Raw genomic sequence first — 26,971 nt, forward strand, 5'->3', positions numbered from 1 at the left:
ACAGTTCAAGTTTGATCTGATATTTTCAAATGGTCTCCATAGTGATTACCAATGCTTTGCTCCTGACTGTGCCTTAGTGCTTATTTCAGATGCAGTTTTATCAGTTGGAATTGTGAACTCTATTACAGCTTCTTGTATTATTATTTTCTTTGTTCTTGTCTTTATACTTTATTCTTTTAGAATTGACTGTTCCAATTAACATTTTTGCTGTTCCCCTTCTATCCTGCTTTCTGAAGTCATTAACACATTGGCAACAGTGGTCCCAACGCCGTTTCTTGTTTTCTTTCTTAATGTAAATAATAGTAATAAAAATACCTACCCTTCGTTTTCTAGTTATTACCAGTTATTAACCTTTAAGGGAACCATTTCTGACCTGAGGCAATCTTTTATAAACGTCATCTAAAAGTATTAAAAAATAAAGATTGTTTCCACAAAGATTCTATTAAAACAGAAGTATACTCAAAACAATTTATGCGTTTATTTGCAAGCTTCTTTTGTAGCTATAAATTTACTTGCATGATTTCATTGGCCCTTGTGGTTTACTGAGGGCAGTTTTCAACATTAAGCTCATGAATAAGTGTTTTCAGAGCTGAGGTTGTAAATAATGAGCTATTTCACAGGGAGAGATGTGCCTCATTGATGTGGCTTTTTGTTTGTTTATTTTAAGGGACTCTGTAAATTTACAGTCCACATAACTAACTATTAAAGTTGCTATTAACATACCAAGGTGTCGCAACGTTGTTTTCTTATTTCAGAATGATGAAAATTAAGAGCACAGAATAATCTTCAAAGAACAAAAACTTGCACTGACCTTTGCTTGTGCTGCCTTTAGAGAAATAAGACCTGCAAGCGAGAATCCCCTACTAAATGCCAGACTTTCTCCAGCTGCTGCATGCCTTCATCTTAATTTACTTCAGTAACTTTCAAAGGCATTGTTGGGTGTTTATATAAGAGAAACATTTCTAGTAATGTTGGATATTTTAGGCCCGAGTGTTTTTTGACTGTGTTTTGGTCACATTATAATCATTATCTTACACTGGAGACATTATATTGCTGATTTGCTTCTGAAGATTCTGACATTTGACTGCTGTTGAAAGCAATCTGTTCCATGTACAAGTGGCAGCTTTTGGAGATGCCGGCTCTTTTTGTGCAGCCTCCTGGAGACCATGTGTTAGAGGAGATTCTCACGTTGTCCAGATAGCTGGCTAATTCTGATCAGGGCTGTTAGCCTATGCTGCCCTATAAATGCCCATCCCCAAAGTTAAGAGAAATAAAATTAGGAATGTTGAAAGAAGCTCACCGTTTTTTAATATTTTTTTTTAGCAATGGGAACATAACTTGAATGTTAATCTGAAACTTTTTACCCCAATTGACACAGAAAGGAGTAAAGGAACTCCTTCATAGCCGGGCTGGTGGTGATCACTATTCCTCTTGTCCTCCCTTTGAATAATGGATTTATGAAACATCAATTGCTAATTAATGACTTTTGTAATTAGGTACACTCAGAGTCTGGTTCTGTAGATATAACGATATACAGCATGATACCAGTATCCTTAGCAGTGATAGTAGCTAGCATCATTATTAGCTGTTTGGTTGTGTGGTTTTTTTTCGTGAGCTGTTTACCAGATCATTTGAGAAGACAATTTAAAATCAAACGCTGCAACTTTTACACCTGGTATTCATTCTGCCACCTCACTTCCAGTTACATCAAGGTGGGTTATACTTTATTCCCTTTTGTAGTGGGAAGAGAACGATTATAAAAGTACTTCTGTTTGGTAGGATACTGGCATCCATTCTGTTTTGTCCTGATGCCTGCAACATGCATATTCCTGTGGTGTTTGAATTCTGTCATTAAACTCTGATACTCCATTTTTCTCTAGACAGTATCTGTGGAGAATCTTCAGTAAGATTTTTGCTGCTTGTTCTTGAATTATTCTTGCGTATGGCAAGTAGAATAAAGTGTTCACATACAGGAGCAGAAGCTTAATTGGCATTAAATTCAATGAGCCAAGAACTTGAATTTTGCAGAGCTGGAATTGGTCCGACTACGTAAGGATGTATTAAATCTTTGAGAGCTATTTTGGAGTCATTTGAAGTCTTCAGAGAATGCATTGTTTGTTTGTGTTTTTAAACTATTCTGCTACCTAACTACATATTAATTTCATTTGAAGACTGGAGGCTTATTAAACAGAAACCAGTCTGCCTTCTGACCTCTGAACATAGACTTTTTGTGAAAGAAACATTCCACTGGTCAGAAGTAGGGCTTCATATGGAAAATAACATTTTTAATGCCACCTATACTGTAGGCCTGTAAGACCTTCTGAATAGTGCCACCTGGCACTCCTGAAGTATGCTTCAGAAGTATTTGGCAGTTTGCTGATCTGAGAATGACGTGACCTAATGAAGTAGAGTGGAAGGAAACTGGGCTTCTTCCAAGATTCTGTTTTTCAGTTGGAAACACAATTTTTTTTTTTTTTTTTTTTAAATTCCCTTCAGAACTAGGAAAATAGGATAATACTCAGATGTGCTTGCTGCTCTGGTAGAAGCTACACAAATACGTAAAGATGGATTTTTTTTCTTCTTCCTCGACCTCAGTCTTATGCATAGTAAGTTACAGTTTTACAAACCATTGGAGCACATGGTTTAAAAAGTAAGAGTAGTATAAGTCTTGTATTGACTTTAGTAATTTATACTTGGAAAGAGATGGTAGTTCCCTTCTCTTTGCTTAACAAACTTGTGTGGTATTAGTAAATAATCAGTTCTGAGCCCAAGGAGGCTTTCCCAGGATTTTTCCACATCACTGTATTTCCAGGAAGAAGGTGTTGCTTTTCTATTAGAAGCGCCTGATGCTTGGCTCCAGTTGAAGAGCTTCCCTCAAGCAGGAGCTGTGCTCTGCCTGTGTATCTGAGCTCAGTGCTTCTTTTGCCACCTTTGGGCAATGCTCTCCTGTGCAGAGGACCACAACCAAAGCAGTCTGATTTTCTTCCTTCGGTTATCTTGGGTGTCTGTGGGTGCTGCGATGCTTAAAACTCTGTGAGCAATGTAGATAATGCAAGAGTCCCTGGCTGGCATAGCTATGTTTCCTTCTTCATTCTGACAGGTCTGGAGTTTGCTCAGGACCTACAGCAGGGGCACCTGTGGGAACTGGGGGTCAGCTGAGATTCTATCCAGAGTGGTGGCTTTATTATCCATTATCAGAGACAGTAATCTTATTTTCTTAATTTTTTTCTTTTTTTTTTTTTTTTTTTTTTTTCCCCTGCTCATATTTAGGGTACTTATGAATTAGTGCTTTTTTTTTTTTTTTTTTTTTTTTTTTTTTTTTTTTTTTTTTTTTTGTGACTTGCAAGCTCAGATGAGTTGCTCCAGTCTGCTTAATCTTGGAAGCTTCAGCTGCTGTGGAGTGAACGCCAGCCTGCCCGCTGATGAGCACATCTGTTACACTTTATCTGCTTTGTAATCCAAATCTTTGAGACCGTCTCTGTCCATATACAGTCAATTCAGTTGTGCCATTAGGGTTCGAGTACAGATGGCAAGTGTGCTCATAACAGAATCCAACTTACAGTCAGGGAAGTTATGAAACAAAAACTGACTCCTTCCATTTGTGAGCCACACAGACACAGGTTTTTATGTATTTTTTTTTTTTTTTTGTTAGGCTTATGCTGGAATTAGGACAGATGTAGTCTCAAAAATGTTTTCCTATTAAGATTTTATTGTTTGTTTGTTTTTTTTAACATTGAAAATGCTAATTCAGCTGCTGTGATGGTTCTGAAGAGCACATCCTGGTAGACTTGCTCATGAATAACGCATTATCCTGAGAGCAGACCCGAGGGAAGTGGCAGAAGCTCTCTCCTTGTGTGTCATTTAGATTATTTTGAGGGTTGTAAGTTGCAAGAGTGATTACAGAAATTGGAGACCTCACAAATAGTGAGAATAAATACTGGGGTAGTATTTAGATTGGATAAGCTCTCAGATATTTTATACAAATTTATTTAAAGTGTGTTTACATATACAGCTATCAAAAATTATGAGTATTTACATATAATCTGTCAGGAAAAAAGAAGGTAACAGCAGGATGTTGGTCCTGCTAAGTTACCACTGCCAGGGAGTAGAAACAGCAGCAATGCATCATAGGGGAAAAGTATCCTATAATTAATCTCTGAAGTTTGAGAGCTTGCCTGCTTGGAAGTATTTTAAAAAGATCTCTTTATCAGATAATAAGCAAATAAAAGAGAAATGATATTTGTTGTAAGAAACATCTGCAGCAAACAATTTGCTCCTAGTGACACATTAGTTAACACTGTAAGTGCCATTATGATTGAATGAATATCACTTCTTTTGTTTGATCATCGAGGCAGTAATTACATATAATACAAGCTTCAGCATAAAAGTGATTGATTATGTGTCTTTTGTAGAGGAAGAGTGAAAACTAGTTAGTTATGATGTGAACTCTTCATAGCCTGTGCAGCTCTAGTAAGAGAATGAAGACAGCTGCAAGACTAAGCTTTACAGCTTCGTTGTCAGCTTCCTAACTACATGCACATGCTACCCTGCCCTTCTGTAGGCTTCACTGGGTACCAAAATCTTTCATCTTTCTTCTCGAAACGCATCCACAGCGCCTTCTTGTTTGGTGCACAAATGCCCAGAAATTAGAAGAAAAAGAAACTAAATGATTCAGTGTTCAGACTCATTAAACATTTGCGTGCATGAGCTATAAATATCTATCCTGATGGTGTAAGACAGTCGTGCTGCTATTACTGCAACTCTCAGACTTTCTCGGTTCTGTGCTTTCAGACTCATCGGACGTGACAGTTGTTACGCAGGAGAAGGAAGGGTGAATTTGTAGGGGAAATGCCTAAAAATGCCTTTCTGAAATGAAGGCATAATGAATAAACTTCAGAGTGTTATTATGAGCCATAATTTGGAGTTGTTTATGATAGGAGAAGTTTGTTTATCTAAATACTGCTGCCGCCTAGATTTTTATCTTGCTGTAGAGGTGAAAGTAGCCAAATGAATGTGCTGAAAGAATGGAAAGCAACACAGGATTTTTTTTTCTTTATGTTGGTGGTGGTTGTTATTTTGGAAAATATAGTTAATCTGCAGGAGATAAGATGTGCAAATGAAGACAGTTGTACTAACTTGGTTAAAGATAAATGGTCTTTGACCTCTACTCTGAAATGAGTGTATCTGGGATTTTCCACATAAATGGCAGAATTGTTTCTGCTAGTGGCTTCTTCTGCCTTCATCCCAAGGATTCCAGTCTTGGGAGCAAGTGTGACAGCTAATAATTAAAATTTGGCAAATTTGTGGGAAGTTAAGAGAACTCCGTAGTTGGTTTTTGGGATGAAATTACTTAATCAAGGATGGATTTTGTTCCTTTTTCTTTCATAGCAATAGAGCTATGACAGTTAAAGTATCACTTCACGTTTGGTGTGTGGGTGGATGGAGTAATTTTTACTATCTAGATGTAAACTGTCAAATATTCCAGGTTTAACAGGGCCATTTCCTAATCTGTCATCAGTTCACTTTCTAATTCAATTGGTCAAATACCATTTTTCATATTTAATGTGTACGAACTTTGATGTTTAATACTTCTGATTCTCAAGTCTGATATTTACGTGGTATTTTTTTCTATAAGCTGTTTAAGTGTATTATGGGTTTAGATAAGACTTTTTGAAGAGGCTTAGAGTTGAACAGCTCTTATGTAGTGCTGTTACGCAGGGAAAAAAAAAGGAAAAAATGCAGTGAAACATGAAACTCATAGGAAAAAACATAAGAATGATGCACGAAATAGTACTTTTTGTCATTAAATGAATAACTGGATACCAACTGGTACTCAAATTTCAGTCAAGACCTATGTTTGGCCGGGGATTCTTTTTGACTTGTTAATAAGGAGTAGCAGCTGACTTTTCTTTTTTCCTTAGTGAACTGATCTTACAGACATTGACAGTATAAGTACTTTCTCTTAGGCAGAGTAAAAGCACTGGATGCTTAGAAGCACATTTGCAGCTGTTTTACGTAACATTTGGATTGCTTCCACTTTATCAGCTGTAACGTAAATGGAATAAAAAAGGGCAAGAGCAGATGAGAAGGATTCTGGTAGATTGTGTCATCAAATGACTATTAATTTGATTTGCTAATTGGCTAATTTGATCTTTCAAGTATTAATAGCGAGATGGGTCTTGGAATTTATTTTTCTAATAATAATAAAAGAATGCAACAATTCTGTTTCCCTTTTGCCTCAATGCCCCCTTTTTTCCTTCCCTTTCCCTAGACTGGAAAAGGGAGGATTAATTTCCGGTATTCTGATGATGAGATGCTGATTTAATGCTGAGTTAGTTTTTTGGTGCACACGGAAGAGCAGTTTTATGGGTGGTGTTTAGTTTTGGAGGTCACCGAATGCTTTAGGTTAATATTTTGATTTGACTTAACAACCTTTGATAGAACTGAATTTATGTGAACCATCTAAAACTGGTCTTTTAGCCCAGAGCAGTCAGTAATCTGAGCCCACTGAAGAGATAATTACATGCTCTGTTAGGAAAAGGGGGTGCCTCTCATCAGCTTTCAGGATTTATCTCTGCGAGTGGATAGGCACAGCAAGTATTTATCACTAGGTTTTTTTTCATTTGTATTTACACAGTGTCTGTAAACCTTTAACTCCTGATTTTTAATGTGGAGATAGAACTGCTTTGTCTTGAAACCACAATATGAGTAAATACTATTAAAATGAAGTTTATAACAGAAGAAGCGGGTTTTTCTCTCCTCTTATACTAACTGTAAGAAGGCTGTGAAAGATGAATAAGTCCCTGGGCTGTTTAATTGTGAAGTGCTGATAAGCATTGGCATTACCTGATATTTCTGTGGCTTTATTTTCCAGTAGAGCTACTGGGAAGGGAGTTCTAAGAACAGGAAATCCTAATGGTTAAGATGAAATGACTCTGAATCTGGGAATAGTGTCGTGCTGAATGACTTGGGGCTGAGCTGCAAGAAGTCCTGATTTGCTGGCTTCTTGCTCCCGGTGATGACTGGGGGTCTGGTCCTGTACCAAGGGTTAGCGGCTGGGGGAATAGTGCATGTGTTTGGGAGAGGGTGAGTATTTTTGTTATCAGTGTGAATTTCAACAGCAATCGCAAGGAAAGCAAGCGATTCCGTAAATGGATAAAGCAGGCTTGCCGTCGTCTGCGGGACGTACTAACAAATGGAATGGAACCCAATTTTCCGATTGTTGGGGGTTGGAGGGAGCTGTATATGAGAAGCTGCCAAAATAAAGAAAGAAAAACTGTGCTTCCAGCCCCTTTATTAATCTAGACTATTTTTACTTTACAAAGGTTACTTTGTTTCAATTCGGCTTTTGCCTAATATTTTCCTAGATTAGTCTCTAGAAGTAGAAAGGATAATAAGCAACTCTGGACAAAGTGCAAACACAGAACCTTTTGGAAACTTTCAGTCCTTGTGGAAAATCTCCCATCCATTCAGTAAATGTCTGAAATATCCTAGGATACCTTCATTTATGGAACGGAGCTTGGCGACAGATACGAAACATAACAAGAAGGGATTCTACAGGTTTGTTGGTCAGGAGAGACAGGCGAGAAAGGAAAACATCCCTCCTGTCAAGGAAGGGAGAAAGGAAGAGTTGTGTGAGGCTCACCAGCCTGAACCTCCACCTCTGTATATGAGAAGCAGAGGAGATCCTCCTGGAAGCTCTGTTAAGGCACATTTAATATAAGGAGGTGATCTGAGGCAGTCAGCACAGCTTCATCAAGAGCTGATTGTGCCTCACCACTCTGGTGGCCTCTTGTGATAGCGTGACAGCATCTGTGGACAAAGGAAGAGCAACTGTTGTTGTCTGCCTGGCCTTGTACAAGGCTTCTGGCGTGGTCTCACACCACATCTTTATCTCTACATTGGAGAGTTATATGTATTAGAAGGCTGAACTACTCAGTGGATAAATGATTGGATGGTTGCATCCACAGGTTTGTAGTCAGTAGCTCTTTGTTCAGGCTGCTGACAATTTCTTTCAACGTGACTTAGCATTCTGTATTTCATTTATGCCTTGTGGTATATTTAACATCAATATCTTAAAATAAGCAGGAAGATTTTCATTTTTATTAGCTTTAGATATGCAGCTTGTCTCCAAAGGAATCAGAAGCAGTTTTCCTGTTACATGTCCCATTGTGAGAGAAGTCTTCCAGAGACAATCTGCATGAGCTGAGAATGCATGATCTCTCATCAGATTTGGCCAATTTCAAACTGAGGTAATGTGGTGTTGTCCTTATTATTTACTTTCTCAATTGCACCATGAACTCGTTGTATCTTACAGGTAGATATGAAATTACTCTTGGAAGAGCACCTAGCAATAATTAGGCCATAAAAGCTGAAAAGAGTAGGATGAGATACTATGCTAGAAGTCTTTTGTCTATCACAGAATGAAAAAATTTGTAAATATGTAAACCTTGTAAAATCCATGAAAACTTCACGGATTAGAGTTACCTCTGCTGAACTGTGAAGTAACAAGTATTAATTGATGGAAGAGCTTGAAGATTTGTTCATCAATTCTCCAATGAATTCCTGTGTATGAATGTATGTGGTTTGTCTGTGCAACAGTCTGCTCATAAACCCTCATAGTTTTCATTCAAGAGCGATTAAACAGTTTGGGTAGAAGTTCTGGATGTATGAATTTCCTCCTTTTTGTAGATTAGAATGATAATATATTAGAAGTGGGTTATTTGGATGTGTGCTTACATGTGTATCTTACTGCAGGATGCACTCCGTAAAGAGTCTAATTATCTTTAGTAAGCAGATATTTACATTCTGAAATAATGCCTTAGTGGAAATGGGAGCTGAAACCAGAGACTTGAAGTTATCGCCATGTGAAAGAAAGCATTTCTGTTAGCAAGTCTGTATTTCGCAAGTTTGAAAGAAAGGTCCTATTTTAAAGTGAAATTACTTTCTTCATCCCTTGTACTTCAGCCTTTCTTATTTCAAGTCATGCATCACCTAATTTGAACGTTCTTCTCACTATGAGGATCTATGAGACTTGCAATGAAAAGAGCCATTTCAGTAACGTGGGATATATGCACTGTAATATATGTGGGAATATCTAAATATAAGCAAGTTCCAATATATTGTCTCAGTAGCTAACTTCTGGAAACTTGTTGGCACATGCAGAGCCTTACTAAGAGATCACAGCATTGAGTATTATGCTCTCAGAAACATTGATAAGCAGGCGTTTTCTTAACTTTGCTTTGTTTCTCTCATTTGTGCTTGGTTAAATATTTAACTGGTACCAGATAGCTGATAAAGTGCTGAAGAACAGAGTTGATCATGGTGTTTTAATTAGTGGTAGCTAGATGTACGTTTACCCAGAGTAACCCTGGAGTTTAGAAGCTGATTATGATATAAACATGTTCACATGAGTAAAATCACTATTGTACATGGTTTTGAAACACTGGAAAGATATAAAGCATTTAGACTGAACTCAGCATGATCCAGCTAAAGAGTCAATGTTCTTTAGCTCTTCTTTTTCTTACAGAAGATTCATTGCCTCTATTTTATAGGAGCAGTGGTTAAGCTGCCATGTATCCATGCAACCCTGGTCTTGCAGAGAATGTGATTTGCTCAACCCTGATGATAGACGTGGGCTGAAGTGGTGGGATAAATTGCACCTGGGTCAGAAACTGTGTGAAGTGAATAGCCAGATTTAGCCTTATGGAAATAGGTAATACCATTACATACCAATTCTCCTCCTCTTTCTGCTCATCACCCTCTTCTGCCCTTACGCTTTATGTCATTACGCTTGCTGAAGAACTATACCGGAGGTTAACTAAAGGCAACCGTGGATTTAATAATTGACTCTGAACTTTGTTTGATGATTACTTTTTCTGAAATGATCATCCTGAGGAAAATCACACGTTGTGCCATTTAGTTAAAATAATCACGTAGGAAGAAGCTAATTTTATCATTCATAGAATGTAGTATCACCAAGGCTGGAAAAGATCTCCAAGATTATTCAGTTTAAATGTCCAGTTACCACCACTAAACCATGTTATTAGTGCAACATCTAAACTTCTGTTGAACATTTCTTGGGGTGGTGACTATACCATCCCCATGGGCAGCCAGCTTGAGTGCCTGACCACTCTTTCAGAGACCAGATTTTTCCTCACATCCAACTTGAACCTTCCCTGGTGCAAATTGAGGCCGTTCCCTCTAGTTTTATTGCTGGTTTTGTGGGAGAGCAGACTGACTGCACACCATGCCACAGCTTCCTTTCAGGTAGTTGTAGAGAGCAATAAGAAATCCTCGAAGCCTTCTGTTCTCCAGACTGATCTGTAGCAGTTCCCTCTGCTGCTCCTTATAAGGCCTGTTCTATACCCCTCACCAGTTTCATTGCCCTTCACTGACCAGAACTCTTTGGGCCCAGCCATGCAGCCAGTGTTTCTCCACGAAGATGTTGTGGAGAACAGCATCAAAGGCTTTATTGAAGTGCACGTAGTCCACACTGACAGCCTTACTTTCATCCACTAAGCAGGTCACCTTGTCATAGAAGGAAGTCAGGTTTCTCAGACAGGATCTGCTATTGTAAACCCATGCTGACTGGGCACAACCTCCTGGTTGACTTTTAATTGGTCCATGATTATCTGTTTGGTCCTGAGATTATCCATTCCATAACCTTCCCTGGCACTCAGGTGAGACTGATAGGTCTGTAGCTACCAGGATCATCTTCCCAGTCCTTTTTGAAGATGGGCATCACATTTGCCAGTCTCCAGTCTGCCAGGACATTCCTTGTTAGCCAGGACTGTTGGAGGATGATGGAGAGTGGCTTGGCAACCACATCTGCCAACTCCCTCAGCACTCTAGGGTGCAATCCATCTGGTCCCATGGACTTGTGAGTGTCCAACTTTGGGAGCAGGTCCAAAACTATGTCATTATAGATTATACAGGGCCTATTCTGCTCCCCATTCCTATCTACCAGTGCAGGGGGCTGTGATCTTAGGGAGTAACAAATCTTACTATTAAAGACTGAGGCAAAGAAGGCATTAAGTACCTCAGCCTTATCCTGATCCTTGGTCACCATGTTGCACTCGGCTTCTGAAAAGGGTTGGAGATTCTCCATAGCCGTCCTCTTACTGTTGATGTATTTACAGAAATATTTATTGTTTTCCTTTACCTTAGTAGCCAAGTTCAGTTCTAGCTGGGCTTTGACTTTTCTAATTTTCTCCCTGCACAGCTTCACTATGTGCCTGTAATCATCATAAATAGCTTGCTCACTCTTCCAAAGACCATAAACTTTCCTTTTGCTCTTGAGTTCCAGCCAAAGGTCTCTGTTCAGCCAGTCCTCCTTGAGACTTTGAGACTTCACCCAACTGTAAAGTGTCTTATCCACTTCTTCATCCTGGTTGTGTGGTCTGTAGCACACTCCCATGATAATGTCAGTCTCACTGGCCCTTGCTTTTATTCTGACCCATAAGCTCTCAACCCTATAATCACCATCACTAGTTTCCATACATTTGCATTCTTTCTTAACATAGAGGGCTACACCACCGCCCTTCCTTTCTATAATTGGAATTATAACAATCTTCTTCTATTTTAAAGTTCTCTTTTTTTAATTGCCACATGGGGATTGAAAATACAGTGGAATCTCTCTATAAGGATTCTGAGTAGGGAAAAATAATTTTTATTTTACTTGTTTTAACAAATATAATCCCGGAACTTAATTTCCTCATTACCTTGAGACACGTGCAATGTGATGTTAACTTTGAATTCAACTTATTTAAACTACTGTTAACAAACACAGTTCTGTGCCTGTGAAATTAATAGTACCATGTTCAGCCTCAAGGAATTCAAGTTAGGATATGGACTTGATCATACTAGGCATCCAGAGCACCTTCTGAAAAGCATGTGAAGGACTGTGGAATGATTTTCTTCAAATATCTTGACCTAACTATCCTAGATGACCTAGAATAAATCATCAGCAAACAGCTTTTATGTATTAGTAGACAGACAGACTTCCAAAAACCTGTTTTGGGCGAGATAGCACTTGCCCAAACTTACATTTTGTTCTACCATTCAATTCTAAACTGAAGCTGTATTGGATGAAATGAAAGAGTGTGATGAGACACTGAACTAATGAGAAAAAAAGAATCTGCATTTTCATTGCAACAGGCTGTGGTTGAATTTAAGAATTTCACTATGAATTTATCAAAATCTTTTGCTTCTGTAACAAGGAGCAGAAGATTCTACATGAGCTGATGACACGTTCCTGCTACCTTTCAGGTAAGAGCACTCATACTCTTAAAACTTAGAAAAATGTTTTTGGACTTTTAAGAATTTCGTTTTCACTCTGAATCCATTCCTTGACCGCTGGGCTATGTAACAAGGCAGAGAGAATGTGTTGTCTGGAGTGCTTGTGTGCCCCTTCCTGGAGCACTACATGTTCCTTTACACCTCTCATGACAGTTCTAAAGCTGTACCAGCAAGACCAAGGCTCTGATTTCATTTTATACTCTTTGCTTGCTCTCTAGAGTCGCAGGGGAATTAGGCAAAATGCATTTTAACTATCAATTTTCTCCAGCCCCTGCCACATGCCCATGTGTTTTCCAAAGAAACTGATGTATGCTGAAAAGTGTTACTGACACTTCAGCATGAGTTTAGGCTTAAAAAAAGGTGAAGTGGCACTTTAGAGTGAGGATCGATTGGTTGCTTGGGCATGATTCCAAACCATACTGAAGATGAAAGTGGAGAGCAGCAACCCTGCAAACTGCACTAGATTTAAAACTGGACATTAGATTGTGATGTGATGCTGTGAATTATCAAAGTTTGTTAAAAGAAAACAGCTTTGTACAGCAGTGCCAAGACCTTTATGAGGAATCCCATAGGTAGTTCCCTTGTATATTTCTAGAAAAGCTGTCAAATTGGACACATATCCTTAAGTAGGGATTGGAGTGGCTTAAGACTTTAAGATTTCACTTTTTGTTTTACAGTTGTGCAACTTTTTCAGAACTGGCAATGCTCCCACGTAAGCATTCTGGAAGAATTCTGGTATTCAAGATAAGCAGAAAGAGATGTTAGGTGACCCAGGAATAACAGCTTAAGCTTCATGTCTGGAATAATAAGTAATAAATTATGTGGCAATAAATAAGGTGTCTATGGAATAAGTGGAACTACGGATGTGCTAGGGACTGAAGCCCAGATCAGTGTACCAATAGATTTCTGTGTAGTGGTGTACATAATCTTCTTAATGAAGGAAGTTGTGACTGAGGTGGTCCTCAGGGCCTTGCTGTCAGTCCTCCTTAAGAGCACCTGTTCTACTAGATTAACAAAAGGGTCTTTTGGCAGTGATTTTGCTCAAAATAGGCTGTTGTATTGCCCATGCCACGGGACACGGTTCTTTCATGGCTGCTCTGTGACACTTTTGTGATCACACTTCCTAGAAATCTAGTCCTGTTTCAACAGAATTCTTGTCAGTTACTTTAAATATTCATTGCTTGTCGTTGTGGTCCATCTATAAAAGATGTCCTTGACATTCATGTGCATCAGTTCAATAACCAGCAGAATCAGAGACGTGGTAGTGAAGGAGTTGTAAAGAAATGTTATTGCTCTATTGGCCGTTTTATTTTTCACCTTGCATTGGATTTTGTAGCCGTGCTTGTGCTTGCTTTCTGAATTTCTTCTAGACTTGCATATCCTTTTCTGGACAAGCATTGTTCTGATATGTTACGTGATTTAATTTCCCATTAAAAGATACTAGAAACAAGTGTTTTAAACTTAGTTGTTGACTTCTGTCTGCTTAAAATTCTTCAAATTCAGTAACAGCTGTTTTATACACATACCTGTGGATCAGTATTGATACTGCATAACCACTTTCTCCCAAATCATCTTGGGAAAGTGAACTGTACTCAAACGAAGGCATTATATTCTTCCAGAAGTTTTGTTTTAGCAGGTTAGGACCAGCTAAAATGCTTTTACTTCAACACGTATTAAAGATGTAAATGTTTGTGTCCTTGAATTTGGGACTAGAGTATAGTCCAGTTCTCAAAAGATCTAAATAGATCAGAAAATGTTTTGTTTTCGTACTTTCTTTGTTTCTCTTGCCTTTTTGACATAAGTATATGGCAGAGCTGTGTTTTTTGTATATACAGTCCAAGCCTGAGGCAGCTTTAATCTGGCTTGTAGACCTTCCAGTAGCAATGTTATTTCTATATCAAAAGTTTGGCACAAACTTTTTAAGTTTGCATAAGGCCCTCTGCATTTTTGAAGTGAACTGAACACCACGTTGGATTCACTGTTACAGTGAGTCTTGTGCTGTAGTTAAAACTAGCTGTGGATGGAGCATAATCACACCTTCGGTTGCAGTGAGCAAATCCCTTACATCTTTGGGTGTGTTTTCTTTCCTTTACATGCACTGATCAATGTAATTTTTTTACTAAAAGTCTTAACCATCCTTGAGAGTTGTGTTTTCATATAGCTAAGCAGTAACAATTTTCTAAATTGGTTTGAAGAACAGCTTATTTACAGAATTTGAAATATAATGGTGACCTTTATAAATATTTGAATCGCTATTATTATAATAAAGAATTAAAAGGGAAATCCACACAAATACCAGAACAATGGCAAAAGCAAAGCAAAACACTTCAGGACTGATATTTATAAAGATTCGGGTAGCATCTTTCTTTTTTTACCTCCAATAGCATGATGAAGACAGGATTATATTTTTTCGTTCTGAATAAAACTGAAAATGAGATGTAGCTACTTAACGCATACCGTATCCATAGAGTCTATTTATTCAGGCTGAATTCCACATGGACCATGGATAATCTTTTTTCCAAATGTTTACTAGTATCTGCTTTTAACAAGTGCCATGCAGTATAAACTGAAGGAACCATAAAGAAAAGGGGCATAATAAAATTAAGCCTTGCTTTTCGACAGTCTAAATTGAGATCAAGAAGTGAAATTTTTGAATGGGTCAGATTAAGGAATTTTTTTGTAAAGGACATGATTCACATGGATTTTAAAGGGGAGGGGGAACCATATCTAGTACTAGAAAATGAGATTCACAAGGAAGTTTTAAGAGTTGGCTTTGAAACTAATGCTTTTAACTGACATTGAAAGAGATCCAGACTAATTTCACAGTTTTGTTGAAGTTATCTTATTGAACTATTAAGCCACTCTATGCACAGTTTAGTAAATTGGGGGAATACTGCTGCTTTTGTGCTTTTTCATACCTTGCTTAGGCTGTGTAGTCATTCAGGACAGACTGATAATTTTTGTTCACCTGTGTGGTTTCTAGCACTAACAAATCTAATTTTGGATGTGGTTTTTAAGTCCTGTCTTAATAACATTCAAAACAAATTCTAAGTGCTATGTTTAACCACTTACGTGCAATATTTTCTGCATTTGCAAAACCATTCTATGGTGCAACCATATAGGTATTATTTTAGTAATAACTTCTGGTGTTTTCTTGCATTTAATTAAGAATTTACTTAGCTTTGCTAAGTCAATTTCCTGTAAAAATAGCATCAACAAACCTATATCACATTTTTGAGTAGCAGAACAATTGAAAAGGTTACTTATTTTGAATATATTGGCAATCTTCTCCGCTCAAATTCTCAAGCACTTCAAGGTGTAATTTTTTCCCCTTTAAAGAAAGTAAATAACTGTAATCTCTAAGTAGGTGTAAGTATGTCCAGTTGGACAACTGTTTTCTGGTTTACTGTTTGTTCTTATTTCCTGGTCTCTTTCACTTTTTAACCCTTACAGGATTTGTCTTCTACTGACATTTTTCATGTATATTAAGTTGTACTTTTCCAAAGAGACTTGCAATTCTCCCAGTCCAAGACCATTATATCTTTTAAGATATAATACTTGGGAAGTAGCTTGTCTGAGCTTCAATAAGATGGAGGGTTACTCATTTCACCTTGCTTATTAACTGGTACTGAAGTGCAGAATATGTCAAACTACTCTTTTTGCTCGGGGAGGGGAAAATGAGCTACAGAAAATATCAACCGTATTACTTAGCATATTGATTATCAGGAATATAGAAGAAAACAAAAATATTAACAAACATCGCATTATAGGAAGTTGTGGAAGTGGAAGAGGGGTTTTATGATACAAAGATGAGAAGATGGTGGTGACCTCATGCTATTGGGGGATGGTCAGGCATTTAGGCTTTTATCTTTCATCTGCCCTTGATGCTGTTGATTGTGAAGATGCTTACTATCTGCCAGTCCTTGCAAGAACAGAGGAAGTGATGACATTTTTTCCCGCTTTTTCTGTTTGTTTTCTTTTTCATCTCCTCTCCATCTCTCCCTCCATCTTCTATCAAAAAATCTGAGTAGTTGCACATTAAGTTGTTGCGTTTTGGTTTTTTTTTTGTCATCACAGTAATGTGAATAAAAATATTTTTAAATAAAGCATTTGAAGTGAAGAAAAATGGAGACATAAACAACTGTTCTTTTTCAGTCCGTAAAATAGTTGTTTTTTTCTCTCACGGCTGATTAAATGTGATTTTTCTACTCTACCTAATAGAATAATAGCATATAGATAAAAGATATATGCGTAGTTGTTATCCAAACCACGTATACTAAGGAAATATTCTTTGAAAGAAGCAGCACCGTAAAATGTTGCTGAAGGTTTGTACTTTCATGATTGCCTAATGTGCTTTTTTCCTACCTACAAAGAATGGATGAGGAGTCAGAGTAGTTTCTCAGTGTTTCATTCCACTCCCATATTTGCCAATTTGGAATTAGTTTACATCCAGTCTGAAGTCTCTTCAATATGTACACCCTTACAATTATCAACACCTTTTAACATCTTAAACAGCTGTAGTGCCCATTTTTGTATAGTAGTACACCCACGAATAAAATTCTTCTTGCAACAATCAAGTGTAATGTATTGCTTATAAAACTTTGTGCTGGAAATACTGCCTCTTTGTTTGGATCTCCAACACAAGTCCTGATTCTGGTTTAATTCAGTAACTAATCGGAAGAGTCTTGAGTTGAAGGCAGAATTTTCTTTCCTTAGTATGGCTGTATCTGTCTAAGAAGATTCAGGTCATTTGGGGTGGTAGTTCTGTAGTTTAATGGAAGAGGGTTGAGGTAGGGTGCAGTCCAAAGCTGGAATGTGTGTATACTTTAGATTTGTTAGTATTTTGCATATTCATATTTATTTTAGGACATTTATCATCCCATGGCTAAAAAAAGGCAGATGCTATTATTATAAGTTCATTATATGATAAATATTTCAACATCATTAGATATTTAATAGAGATGGAATTCCTTTCACGTTCAAGCCAACAAGAGCTTAAATATTTATTCCAGTGCAGCCAAGACTTTACCTGTGAACACTGGAATAAAGTACTTACTGAAACACTCATGAGTAATTAGATCTTAGAGCATGTGATAATACAGAAAGTTATCTCATCTAGCATTTAAAAAAAAGGAATTGGCTAAAATGCACTGTGTATCTAGTTTTAAAAGGTATAGAGGAATTCAGGACTAAGTTTGCCTTCCACAAGCATTTGGTCTTAAAATAGATCTCAAGAGATTACTTTTATTTTTAAATTTGCCATGCATTAAAAAAAGCAACAACAACAAAACCCCACAACAAAAACCCAAACTGTTTAATTGCTATGCTCTTTTCAAAGCAAAAGCCAGAGTACAAGGCAAAAAAGGCTGGCAGGATACTTGAAGGTTATAAACTCATAAAGTAAAATATCAAAAGTATAAACTTTTTTTCTCTTCTTGATGCGATTTGGAATCAAAGAAAGTTTGTTGGTGTGTGATTCGTTTGATTAGTCACGAATGTCTTCTGCAAGGCATGAAGTCATGCAGTTGTTTGGAAACTTTATTAAATCTGTTACTACAGTTCTATGCTCTGTTCTCCAATGACATCTTTCCCTCCTCACACCCCGTTTCTTTTGTCCTTCCCTCATGGCCAGCTGCCAAAACTCTGGGTTCCTGAAAATCTATTAGAAGCCTTGCTCTTCTCTGCTCATCTTGTCTCTGTGAACTCCTTCAGATCATGTTTTTTACATAGCTACAGGAGAAGGACCTTTAACCGGCAGTTAAACCGTATATGCTATTCAGTGCTTAAGGCAATGAAATGGGAGAAATTGTAGGATTTTAAAATGTAATAATAATAATAATAGTGAAACAAATACAGTCCTGTACACATTCCTGTACTTGTGTAAATCAGCAGTTTTCTTGTTAGAAGGTGAATTTATCATGTGTCAGTTGACAGCTTATTTGTGTATATTGCCTGTAAGCTTTGTAAACTTCTCTTTCTGGTTATTTTTTAGTAATATCTGAAGAATCACAGTAAGATTTCAAATAGGTAGCTATATCAAAGCATGGAAGCAACTCAGAATCAAACCTCCACCAAAGGCATGACGTGTTTTAGAAATTTAACCCAGAAAACCACAAGCCATACTACTTAAAGCTATCTTAGAAGATACAGCAGGCCTGTGTGAAGTTTCCTTTGCTCACTAGTTGAAAAGGTGAAAATGAAAACAAGCCCTTGTGCTTCAAAGGCACAAGGTGGTACTTTCTCGTGGTACTTGAGGCATGATGGTTTGGAAGAATAGACTGCTTGCTGGATAGGGTGAAGTTGGCTTGACTGCCAGGCTTTAAGACTTGGTGCCTAGACAGTGAGTGGAGGTGGCAAAGATGGCCTTGTTTATAGGCAGAAGGAAGGGCCATAAGGGGCAGTCTGACAGCAGATTTAAAAACAGCTACAAGCTTGACCTGGTGGCCGAAGCAACCCTGTCCTCTAAAAAATAAAATAAAAATAGTAAAAAGAACTGATCAGGATTTCAGCTAGAAAGGTTCAGATTCAGATGAGGAAAAACATCTTATATTGGAATTTAATATGTCACAGGAGCAAGTTATCCAAAGACACTATGGAGAATATATCTGTGCAAGTCTGGGAGTTGACAAGAAAATGCCAGCCGTCAAATGTGTGACATGCTGTGGTGTGAGCAGGAATTATGACCCAACCAAGAGCTTGGACTGCAGGTCCCACAGAGCAGCATTTGTACGATTTTGAATGTTTTTGCGCCAATACCCACTGTACATGTGAACAATATCAAGCTGAGCTGTTTGCCTGCTGTTTTCTGCTAGTAACAGGCCATTTTCCAGTTTTTCCTTTGTGCCTGGAAAAAGAGTTAAATTTTGCTGCTACATTCAGATAATAGCTATGAAGTGCCTGGAGGCAAGTGAACCAGAGACAGAGGATAGAAAGAGGTATTCTCATATTCCTTTAGTTATTACTTCTGAAAGTAGGCTTGCTGCTTTTCGAAAGTTTGGAAAAAATACCATATTATGTTACATTTCAAAGGGCTTCTTCTACAAAGCTTGTTTCTGTACATAGTGCGGAGAGTTGTAGAAATTGCATGGGATTGTTGCAGGAAATCCTTTCAAATAATGATAATATTTGAAAAGAATGCATCCCTTTGAAGTTCTACGGTAATGAACAAATAGCTATCTTTTGTTGGCGAGTTTTAAGGCAGAAGACTTGCACGTATTGCATTGCTGTATATCAGAAAGAGCTCTAATCTTAATCTGTAAATATTTAGAGTTGAATTTTCTGTATTTGAACTTGGCGTTGTTTTTTGAAGCGTTGATAGCCTTATATGGCTGTTACTCAAAGCCTAGAAGTTGTTTTTCGTAGCTAAGGACACCAGAATGAAATAAACAAGATTGTCTATGAGCAATCCGTGATTGGTAGGACTCTGATCTTGTCCTATTTACAGAAAAAACTACTTTGAGAAATCAGTGAAGGCTTAACAAAAAGCATTTTAAAAACTGATATTACCGGCGCTGTACCTCCAACGAAAATCTGCCCTCAGAGTGGCACCCAGGGGCCAAGGCTGTTTCTCCTCGATGCTCCAGAACTGCATCTGATTTGTCTGAGTTTTACCCTTGACCCCTGCCAAAACGTAGCGATTACAACCTACTAGGAAGAGGTATTTGCTATATTTAAGAAGTGTCAGCACTCATCTTTGTGAAATGTATTGTGCCCATGGGGGAAGAGGCCTACTTTGAAGTAGGCAGGAATGAGCTTGTCTTGTCGGTGGGTTTAATTTCAGTTTACAGTGGCATCTGCTGATCTCTTGGTGATACCGTGGTTTTTCATCTGTGTTACCATTGCAGTGGAGGGGTTAGGCACCGCCGTGCATTCAGAATGTCTGGAATCTTGTAATTTTCAGGTGTGGGCTTTCTACATTGATATATAAATCTGGTGATAGCATCTTGCACCACATCAAAGACTACTGTGGCAACTCATTCTTCAGCTTCGGGCCCTGTGATGCTCATACAGTCCTTCCTTAAGAAGTGTAACCATGCCGTGTCCCTGGGTCAGCTCAGGGGTTTTCCCCATCTGCTGTGCCCCATTTCCAGGACCTTCTCCTGCAGGTGATCTCTGCTCACTTTTTGAAGCCCTGTCTCTCCCCCTTCCCTCGTGCGATAGTGCTGCACTAAGGCTAAGGTGGCACCTCGCCTCTTCTGGACTGATGCTTCTCAAGTTGATCTGTGCTGTCTGAAAAATCATGATCCATTTTTATCTTTTTTTTTTTTGGAGGGGGCTATGAGATGTTAAAAGCAAATCAAACAGGTCACAGCTGTAAGGTCTGATATATGTATAGCTTTGGATCTACACAGCTGACCACTGTAAATCTGGATGAACTTGTTACTCCTTTTTAAGCCTAACCCTAATATAAAGCCAGAAATTGTAAAGTCATTTCAGAGAAGAACAAGAAACTGTAGTCTCAACTTAGTTACATTCAGGTGGCTGTGCTCCTCACACAAGTTACCCAAATGAAATTCTCTGAACATGCACAAAATCAATAGGCGAAGGCTAGTTTTTTGCAGTGTGGTGGTACAATTAGTTTATGTAGAATGGATGAAAAAGAATATTGCAGCTTATCTGAAAACAAATAACAAGCCTCATTCTCCAGTGACGACAGTTACTTTCCTTTGTGGCCATAGAAAATAATTCTTTTGCAGAAGAAATTCCACTGTGTGAGAGCAAATATTTGAAATGGAGCAAGTGATATGTGTGAGGATTTGATATGTTTTTGGAACAGTGCTGTGTAAAAGACATTTTTCCTTTCCAAACGGAGGAGCTGGAGGAGCTGGAGATGCTGGGGATGCTGCAAGTCCCATTCATTAATTTACAGCATGCCTTTTTGTTCCTTTGCCTCTCTTTAGTGACTTCTTATTTGCTAAGACTGGACTACTTACAGAACTTAACTGCATTGAGGTGGTTGTCATTGTCCCAGTGATACAAAAGAAGTACGTTGTGAAATATGACATGATTTGTAATCCTATGTGTGCTTTTTCAAGACAAAAAAGAATCACTGAATATAGTGTCATCAATGAAATAAGGTTCCTTTGCATACTTTAGAAATAACACTCTGGTGTACTAATCTCTGGGAAAGTCACTTTTATTACTGTTGGCTGCTGTGTTTAATGTGGAGCTCCCTGCTGGTGTTCTATACGTTATTAAAAGAATGCTTGTGTCTTAGCTAACAAAAAAACAAAAACCAAACAAACAAACAGGGAGGTGTCTAAATTAAGAATCTAACTCTTGTGCGTCCTTTGTGCTTTTTTTTCTTATTACTGCATGTTATTCTCCTTGTGTGTCTACAAGGCTGTCAGTCCTCTGTAACTGTGTGTGAATACTGGCAAAACCACACTCCTTCAGGTTTATGTAAGCAGCAATTCATTTAAAGGAAAAAAAATCCGTTTTCATACCACAAGTAGAAGGCATGGGTCCGTCAGAATAGAAGGCAAAAGTCTGTCAGACTTTAAATTACAGTTAAATATAGATTAATTCCTTTAAAATTGCAATGCTGTTTGTATAGGTTTCTTTTCTTGCAGTACATTCATTTAGCTGTCAGCCTTTGCATGTTGCTGTAATGAGGTATGATTGCAGTGCATGTTTTCATTGTAGACTGAAGCACAGACTTTTTACATAGTTTCAAATGTATTTTCATCACCATGCTGTTTATATAACAAACAAAATGAAGTAACTAACTGACAAAACTAATTGCCAAGAAGAAAATAATGTGAATTACTCCCCAGTACAAAACTATACATGTGTTTAGTTACTAAGGTTATTAATTAGGTAACTGAGGATTGCTATGGTTTACTGACTGCTATGTCAAACTTGACTATACACAGATTTTTAGAAAAGGTCAAAGACAGTAGAGGTCTTGTGCTGTAGCATAAAGATTTTTTTCCTTTGATGTGCTTATGGAACTAAATTTTGTCATTTAGAGATCTCAACATTTTGTGTCATGGTGTTGAGAAGTATTCGGATTAGATCAGTGCCTCCTGTTTGCAGCTGAGTCTTCCATACAGACTGATTCCAGCTGCTGAATATGAATTCCTGGGAATGCTGGGCATTTGGCAGTGAGGTTGTTTGAGTTATTGTGAGGAGAGTAGTGTCTCTGACAGTCACAGTGACCAATCACCAGAGGAGTCCTTTCCTTTCGGGAACTCCTCACAGTTGTGAATTCATCACCCAAAGAAGAACTGTTTCAGCGCTTCTGTGTGCTTTCGAGTCAAACATAGTCAGCGTTATTTCTTTTGAGTCCGTTTACTGCCACATAAAACGTTTATTTTTACGTGCATTTTGTAGTCTAACAAAGCTGAAGAATTTTAAGGGATGCCCTCTATCGGAAATTGTCAGTAAATGTCTGATTTCATATACTTGCTAACTACCAAATAGCACATCCCAGACATGCTCCTGCATCAGGCTATCATTGGCCAGTACAGTCCTCGGCATGGATGCAGCCATCAAAATCCTGATTGCTGGACTCAGTAAATGTAAAAGTCTCCTCTAACGAGAGACAAATTTAAACCAGCCCTTCTGCGTGGTAGGCATGAGGTGTGAGCAGGCCTGTTCTCCCACCCTCAGCTGATTTCTCTGCACTCCCCAGTAGCAAAGACCTGGAGCCATCAGCAGCCTGCATGATTAAGTCCCTTTGGCTGCTGGACTTCTGTGAGGGCTCCAGTCTTGCATTTATGTGTTGGAGTTGAAGGAACTATGCAGTCACATTTCTCTTACCTCCACTTGAACTTGTGTTCTGTTTTCTGACCAACAGTTGGAGCTTGGGTTTGATTGATTTTTCGTCAGCAAAGCAAACTTTATCTCTTAATCTGTTTTTACTAAATAGATTTTCCAGACAAAATGAAGAAAAAAGCGATCAGAAGAAAGGGACTTTTTCTATGCATGCTATGCTCTTTAGGAGAAGGGAAAGAAATACAGTATTGATGTGTCTGTTTTTCTCTTTTTACTACAGGAGTGCAGGATCCTCAGCATGAGAAGATAATAACTGTGACTTCTAATGGAAGTATTCACAGCCCCAAGTTTCCACACACATACCCACGCAATACTGTACTAGTGTGGAGATTAGTAGCAGTAGATGAAAATGTATGGATACAGCTTACTTTTGATGAAAGATTTGGGCTTGAGGACCCAGAAGATGACATTTGCAAGTAAGTGACTTTTGCTTTAACTTACAAAATATCTGAAAGAAGATGTGGGGATGGAACAAGAGTATTCCTCAGGTTTTGGAAAAGTATTACACCTGCACTTCAATTTATCTATGAAAACGCATCTCTGATGTATTAGCTACTGATTTTCTTTTGCAGTGCTAGGAAAGCATTTCATGCTTGAAATATCATTTGAATGTCATATCCTGCTTTGATGTGTTCCTGGGGAGGTATTTCACAGCAGTTTTTCCTTTCCAAGTAGGTTTCTTTTGCTTTATTTCCCCCGCCCCCCCCCCCCCCCCTTTTAGATTTTGGTTTTTTTACTGCTCTGTATGTTTCAGTTTTTCTAATTCATTAGTCTTCATTTATTTGTATATCATCAGTTTTTTGTTGTTTTTTTTTTTTTTCAATTTTGGATTTCTTAGGGGTTATTTTTGAGCTTATTCTTATTTTGGAAGTTGTGGTTCATAACGGATGGACAGATACCTTCATAATTCTGAAGAGAGTGATTGTCAAGGCTATGTAAATATATCAAAGTACCAAGTACAATAAGCATATGTTTGCTCGGATGAATGCACTCCCTTTTTAAATGAAAACTTAGCTTGCTTTTTCTTTTCTTTGCATGTGGCAGAGTGAAGTGAGGTGAAAGAAAATCCAGGTAGGGTGACTCATTCGTCCACTTGCAAAGAAAAAAGTAAGATAAGTTAAAATATTTTCAATCTTGAATAGTATTTTAATGGGAGTCCATTTATTTAAAGTAAACAAGGTGATGAATGAAAAAGTACTAATCAAATTAAAAAGCAGTCATATGGTCGCTCATAATCTTCACCCACTTGTTATCTTATCGTGCTCATATTCATGCTTGTGTACCAGGAAGCTGGATGTGTGCAAATCCTGACGTGTGCACTTTCGAGGACACATTAGTCTTTTTAACTTTGAAGATTTGACCCTCTGAAAAAGAAATTTTGTTGTTTTTAACAAAGAAAACGTAGAGATAATGTTCCTATATAGTTTAAATTCAGTAACGTTGTCAGTAAAGGAAAGGAATATGTATCTTTTTTCCGTGAAGTCAGTACAAATAATTGACAAGGAAATAAAAGTGCAGAGTTTAACTGCATAAAGCGATTCTACAGCCCAGTTAAGTTACTGAGTTATCAGAGTAATATCTCTTCATAAGTAATGTCTTGCTTCTTAGCTCTTGTTGTTCTTACTAAAGTTATTTCATCTTCTTTCTACCTTCTGCAGAAAAGCTGAGGGTTTTTGTTGCCTGCATTCTATTTATGACTGCTCTGTTTCTGCCATCTTGAAGGTCACAAATCAATGTTGTTGTTGCAAGAGTGGTTTCTCAAGACCAAGTTTATATGACAAAGAACAGAATAAAATATAGAATCATGAAACCTTAGAGTTGGAAGGGACCTCTGAAGGCCAGCCAGTCCAACGCCTCTGTGAAGAACAGGGACACCACAGCTCCATCAGGCTGCCCAGGGCATCTCTGGAGGCAGGGCATCAACCATACTGCTAAGGAACCTGTTTCAGTGTCTTCATCAGCCTCACTGTAAACGGCTTTTTTTCCTTATATCCAAACTAAATATCCTCTCTTTGAGCTTGAAACCATTTCCCCTCTCACTTCAGACCCTGCTAAAGTTTTCTCCCCTTCTTTCCTGAAGCTCCCCTTTGGATACCGACAGGCTGCTGTCAGGTTACCTCGCAAACTTCTCTTCTCCAGGCTGAGCAGCCACAGCTCTCTCAGCCTGTCCTCATAGGAGAGGTGTTCTATTCCATGGATCATGTTTTTGTCTGTGTCTAGAAGCCAACATCTGGCTGGCTTGGCCATATTTGGGTTTCTCCAAAGTCAGTTCTGACACTTCAGCTATGCTTCTTGTCTAGAAGGATTTTAACATCTTACAGGTACGCTGAAGGTACCAGTTTAGCCTCCCTTTTAAATAGTTTCCTGAATCTGAATTTCATTATCCTGCACAGCTGTTCTCCATTTTTACCTGTGATTCAACTCAGAAAATGTGCTAACAAATTATTTGCATTACAGCAAATTTTATGTTTATGCCATCAGAACCCAGTCTCACCTGGAAGCATAAAACTTCCATAGTCCTAATTGCTGTGCAGATACTCACCAGTGTAAAGAATAGTTGTTGGCTCTTTTTCTTTTCAAAAGTTTTAACTATTCGGGTGTTTTTTGTTTGTTTTTGGCTTTTCAGAATAAATATCTGATTTTTTGCCCATATTTCTCCAGGTGACTTTTGCCCAGGCTTTACAGTTGCAATAGCTTTACATTTCTGTAGTTCATCTCTGCACTGTTTAACATACAGCTAATAATTTATTAACAGTAATTCTGCTTCGCCTGCACTGGGTCCTCTCTGTGACTATAATTGTGCATTGTCAAAAGTGTACACAAAGTCCATTTTACATATGAAACAATCCATGCATTTATTTCAGAATAACAGTTGCTCAACTCTTGCTTGTCTGAAATTGTTGTGTTCTGTCTTTGAGAATATACAATGGCAGAAGTTTTACATAAACCCCTCCAGTCATGAAGGCACAGACTTAGCTTGAAGTTCCTTGAAGAACGTGTGTGTTACAGTTGCTGTTAAGAGGCAGTCTGATGTTCTGAGTTGGTCCTACACTGCAGCATGAAATAACAAAAATCTTTCTTGTAATAGTGACGTGTGCCAAACTCACTCTCATGCTGTGCACAGAATGGCTATAGTTGTTCATTTCGTGGTGGTGGCAGCTGTTTGTTCTAATTATCAGATGATTCCAATCTGTTTGAATTTTCTTATATATAATAAAACACAGAAATGTGTTACAAATGCATAGTGCAATTACTATAGATCAGATTATAAGGATTAAGATCCACAAGCAGAACCGAATGAATGTTGAGTACTCGATGGCACTTGACACTCATCTTCACTTTAGGAAGACTACATGCATTTACAAGTCTCTTCAGTGCTCTTGTGATTTAAGTATGAACTATAGTCTGTCCTGTAGGCTTTCTTTTGTTTGTTTTTATGTGAAGCTTTTAGCAGCTGCACATGTGATTCTGTTGTTGCAATTATGTAAGCAAAGCACTTGTCTGTACAGCTTTGAATGAATCTCTAAAACTTGTCCAGTTAACGTGCAGTATGTAGAACTTTTGCCTGTTGAAAATGAGTAAAGCTGAAGATGGCTGTCAGGGGTAACGTGGGATAAAATCTATGAGTAGCACTGTGACTGTTTTTGACTGTCCTCACATGAAATTCAATATTTAAATCTCAATTCCAGGAACGTTCTTTCTTTGGGAGTACTTAAGATGATGCTTTAAGATACAAAGCCACAGGCACTAAGCTCACTGCCTCCCTTTTTCCTAACGTTTCTGCATGCTACTCTCCTTCACTTCAAATCTTTTGATCAAACTGTGCCCAAGCTGTTCCCTTCCATTCAGGGAACGTCAAAGTTCTTAGGTTCCAGGAAACCGTATCCAAACT

General features: G+C 38.1%; 1 protein-coding gene across 1 annotated transcript in view; it reads left to right on the plus strand.

Moving 5' to 3' along the window:
* Positions 1 to 26,971, plus strand: part of PDGFC (platelet derived growth factor C) — a gene marked incomplete at both ends in the record, with an annotated part of 112,921 nt that overhangs the window by 40,864 nt on the left and 45,086 nt on the right. Inside the window, one exon of the mRNA XM_079534511.1 lies at positions 23,300 to 23,495. Within this exon, the coding sequence (XP_079390637.1) occupies positions 23,300 to 23,495 (196 nt within the window). The remainder of the gene's footprint in view (positions 1 to 23,299; positions 23,496 to 26,971) is intronic.

This window comes from Tetrao urogallus (genome assembly GCF_951394365.1).
Source record: "Tetrao urogallus genome assembly, chromosome: 4".
Lineage (NCBI taxonomy): Eukaryota > Metazoa > Chordata > Aves > Galliformes > Phasianidae > Tetrao > Tetrao urogallus.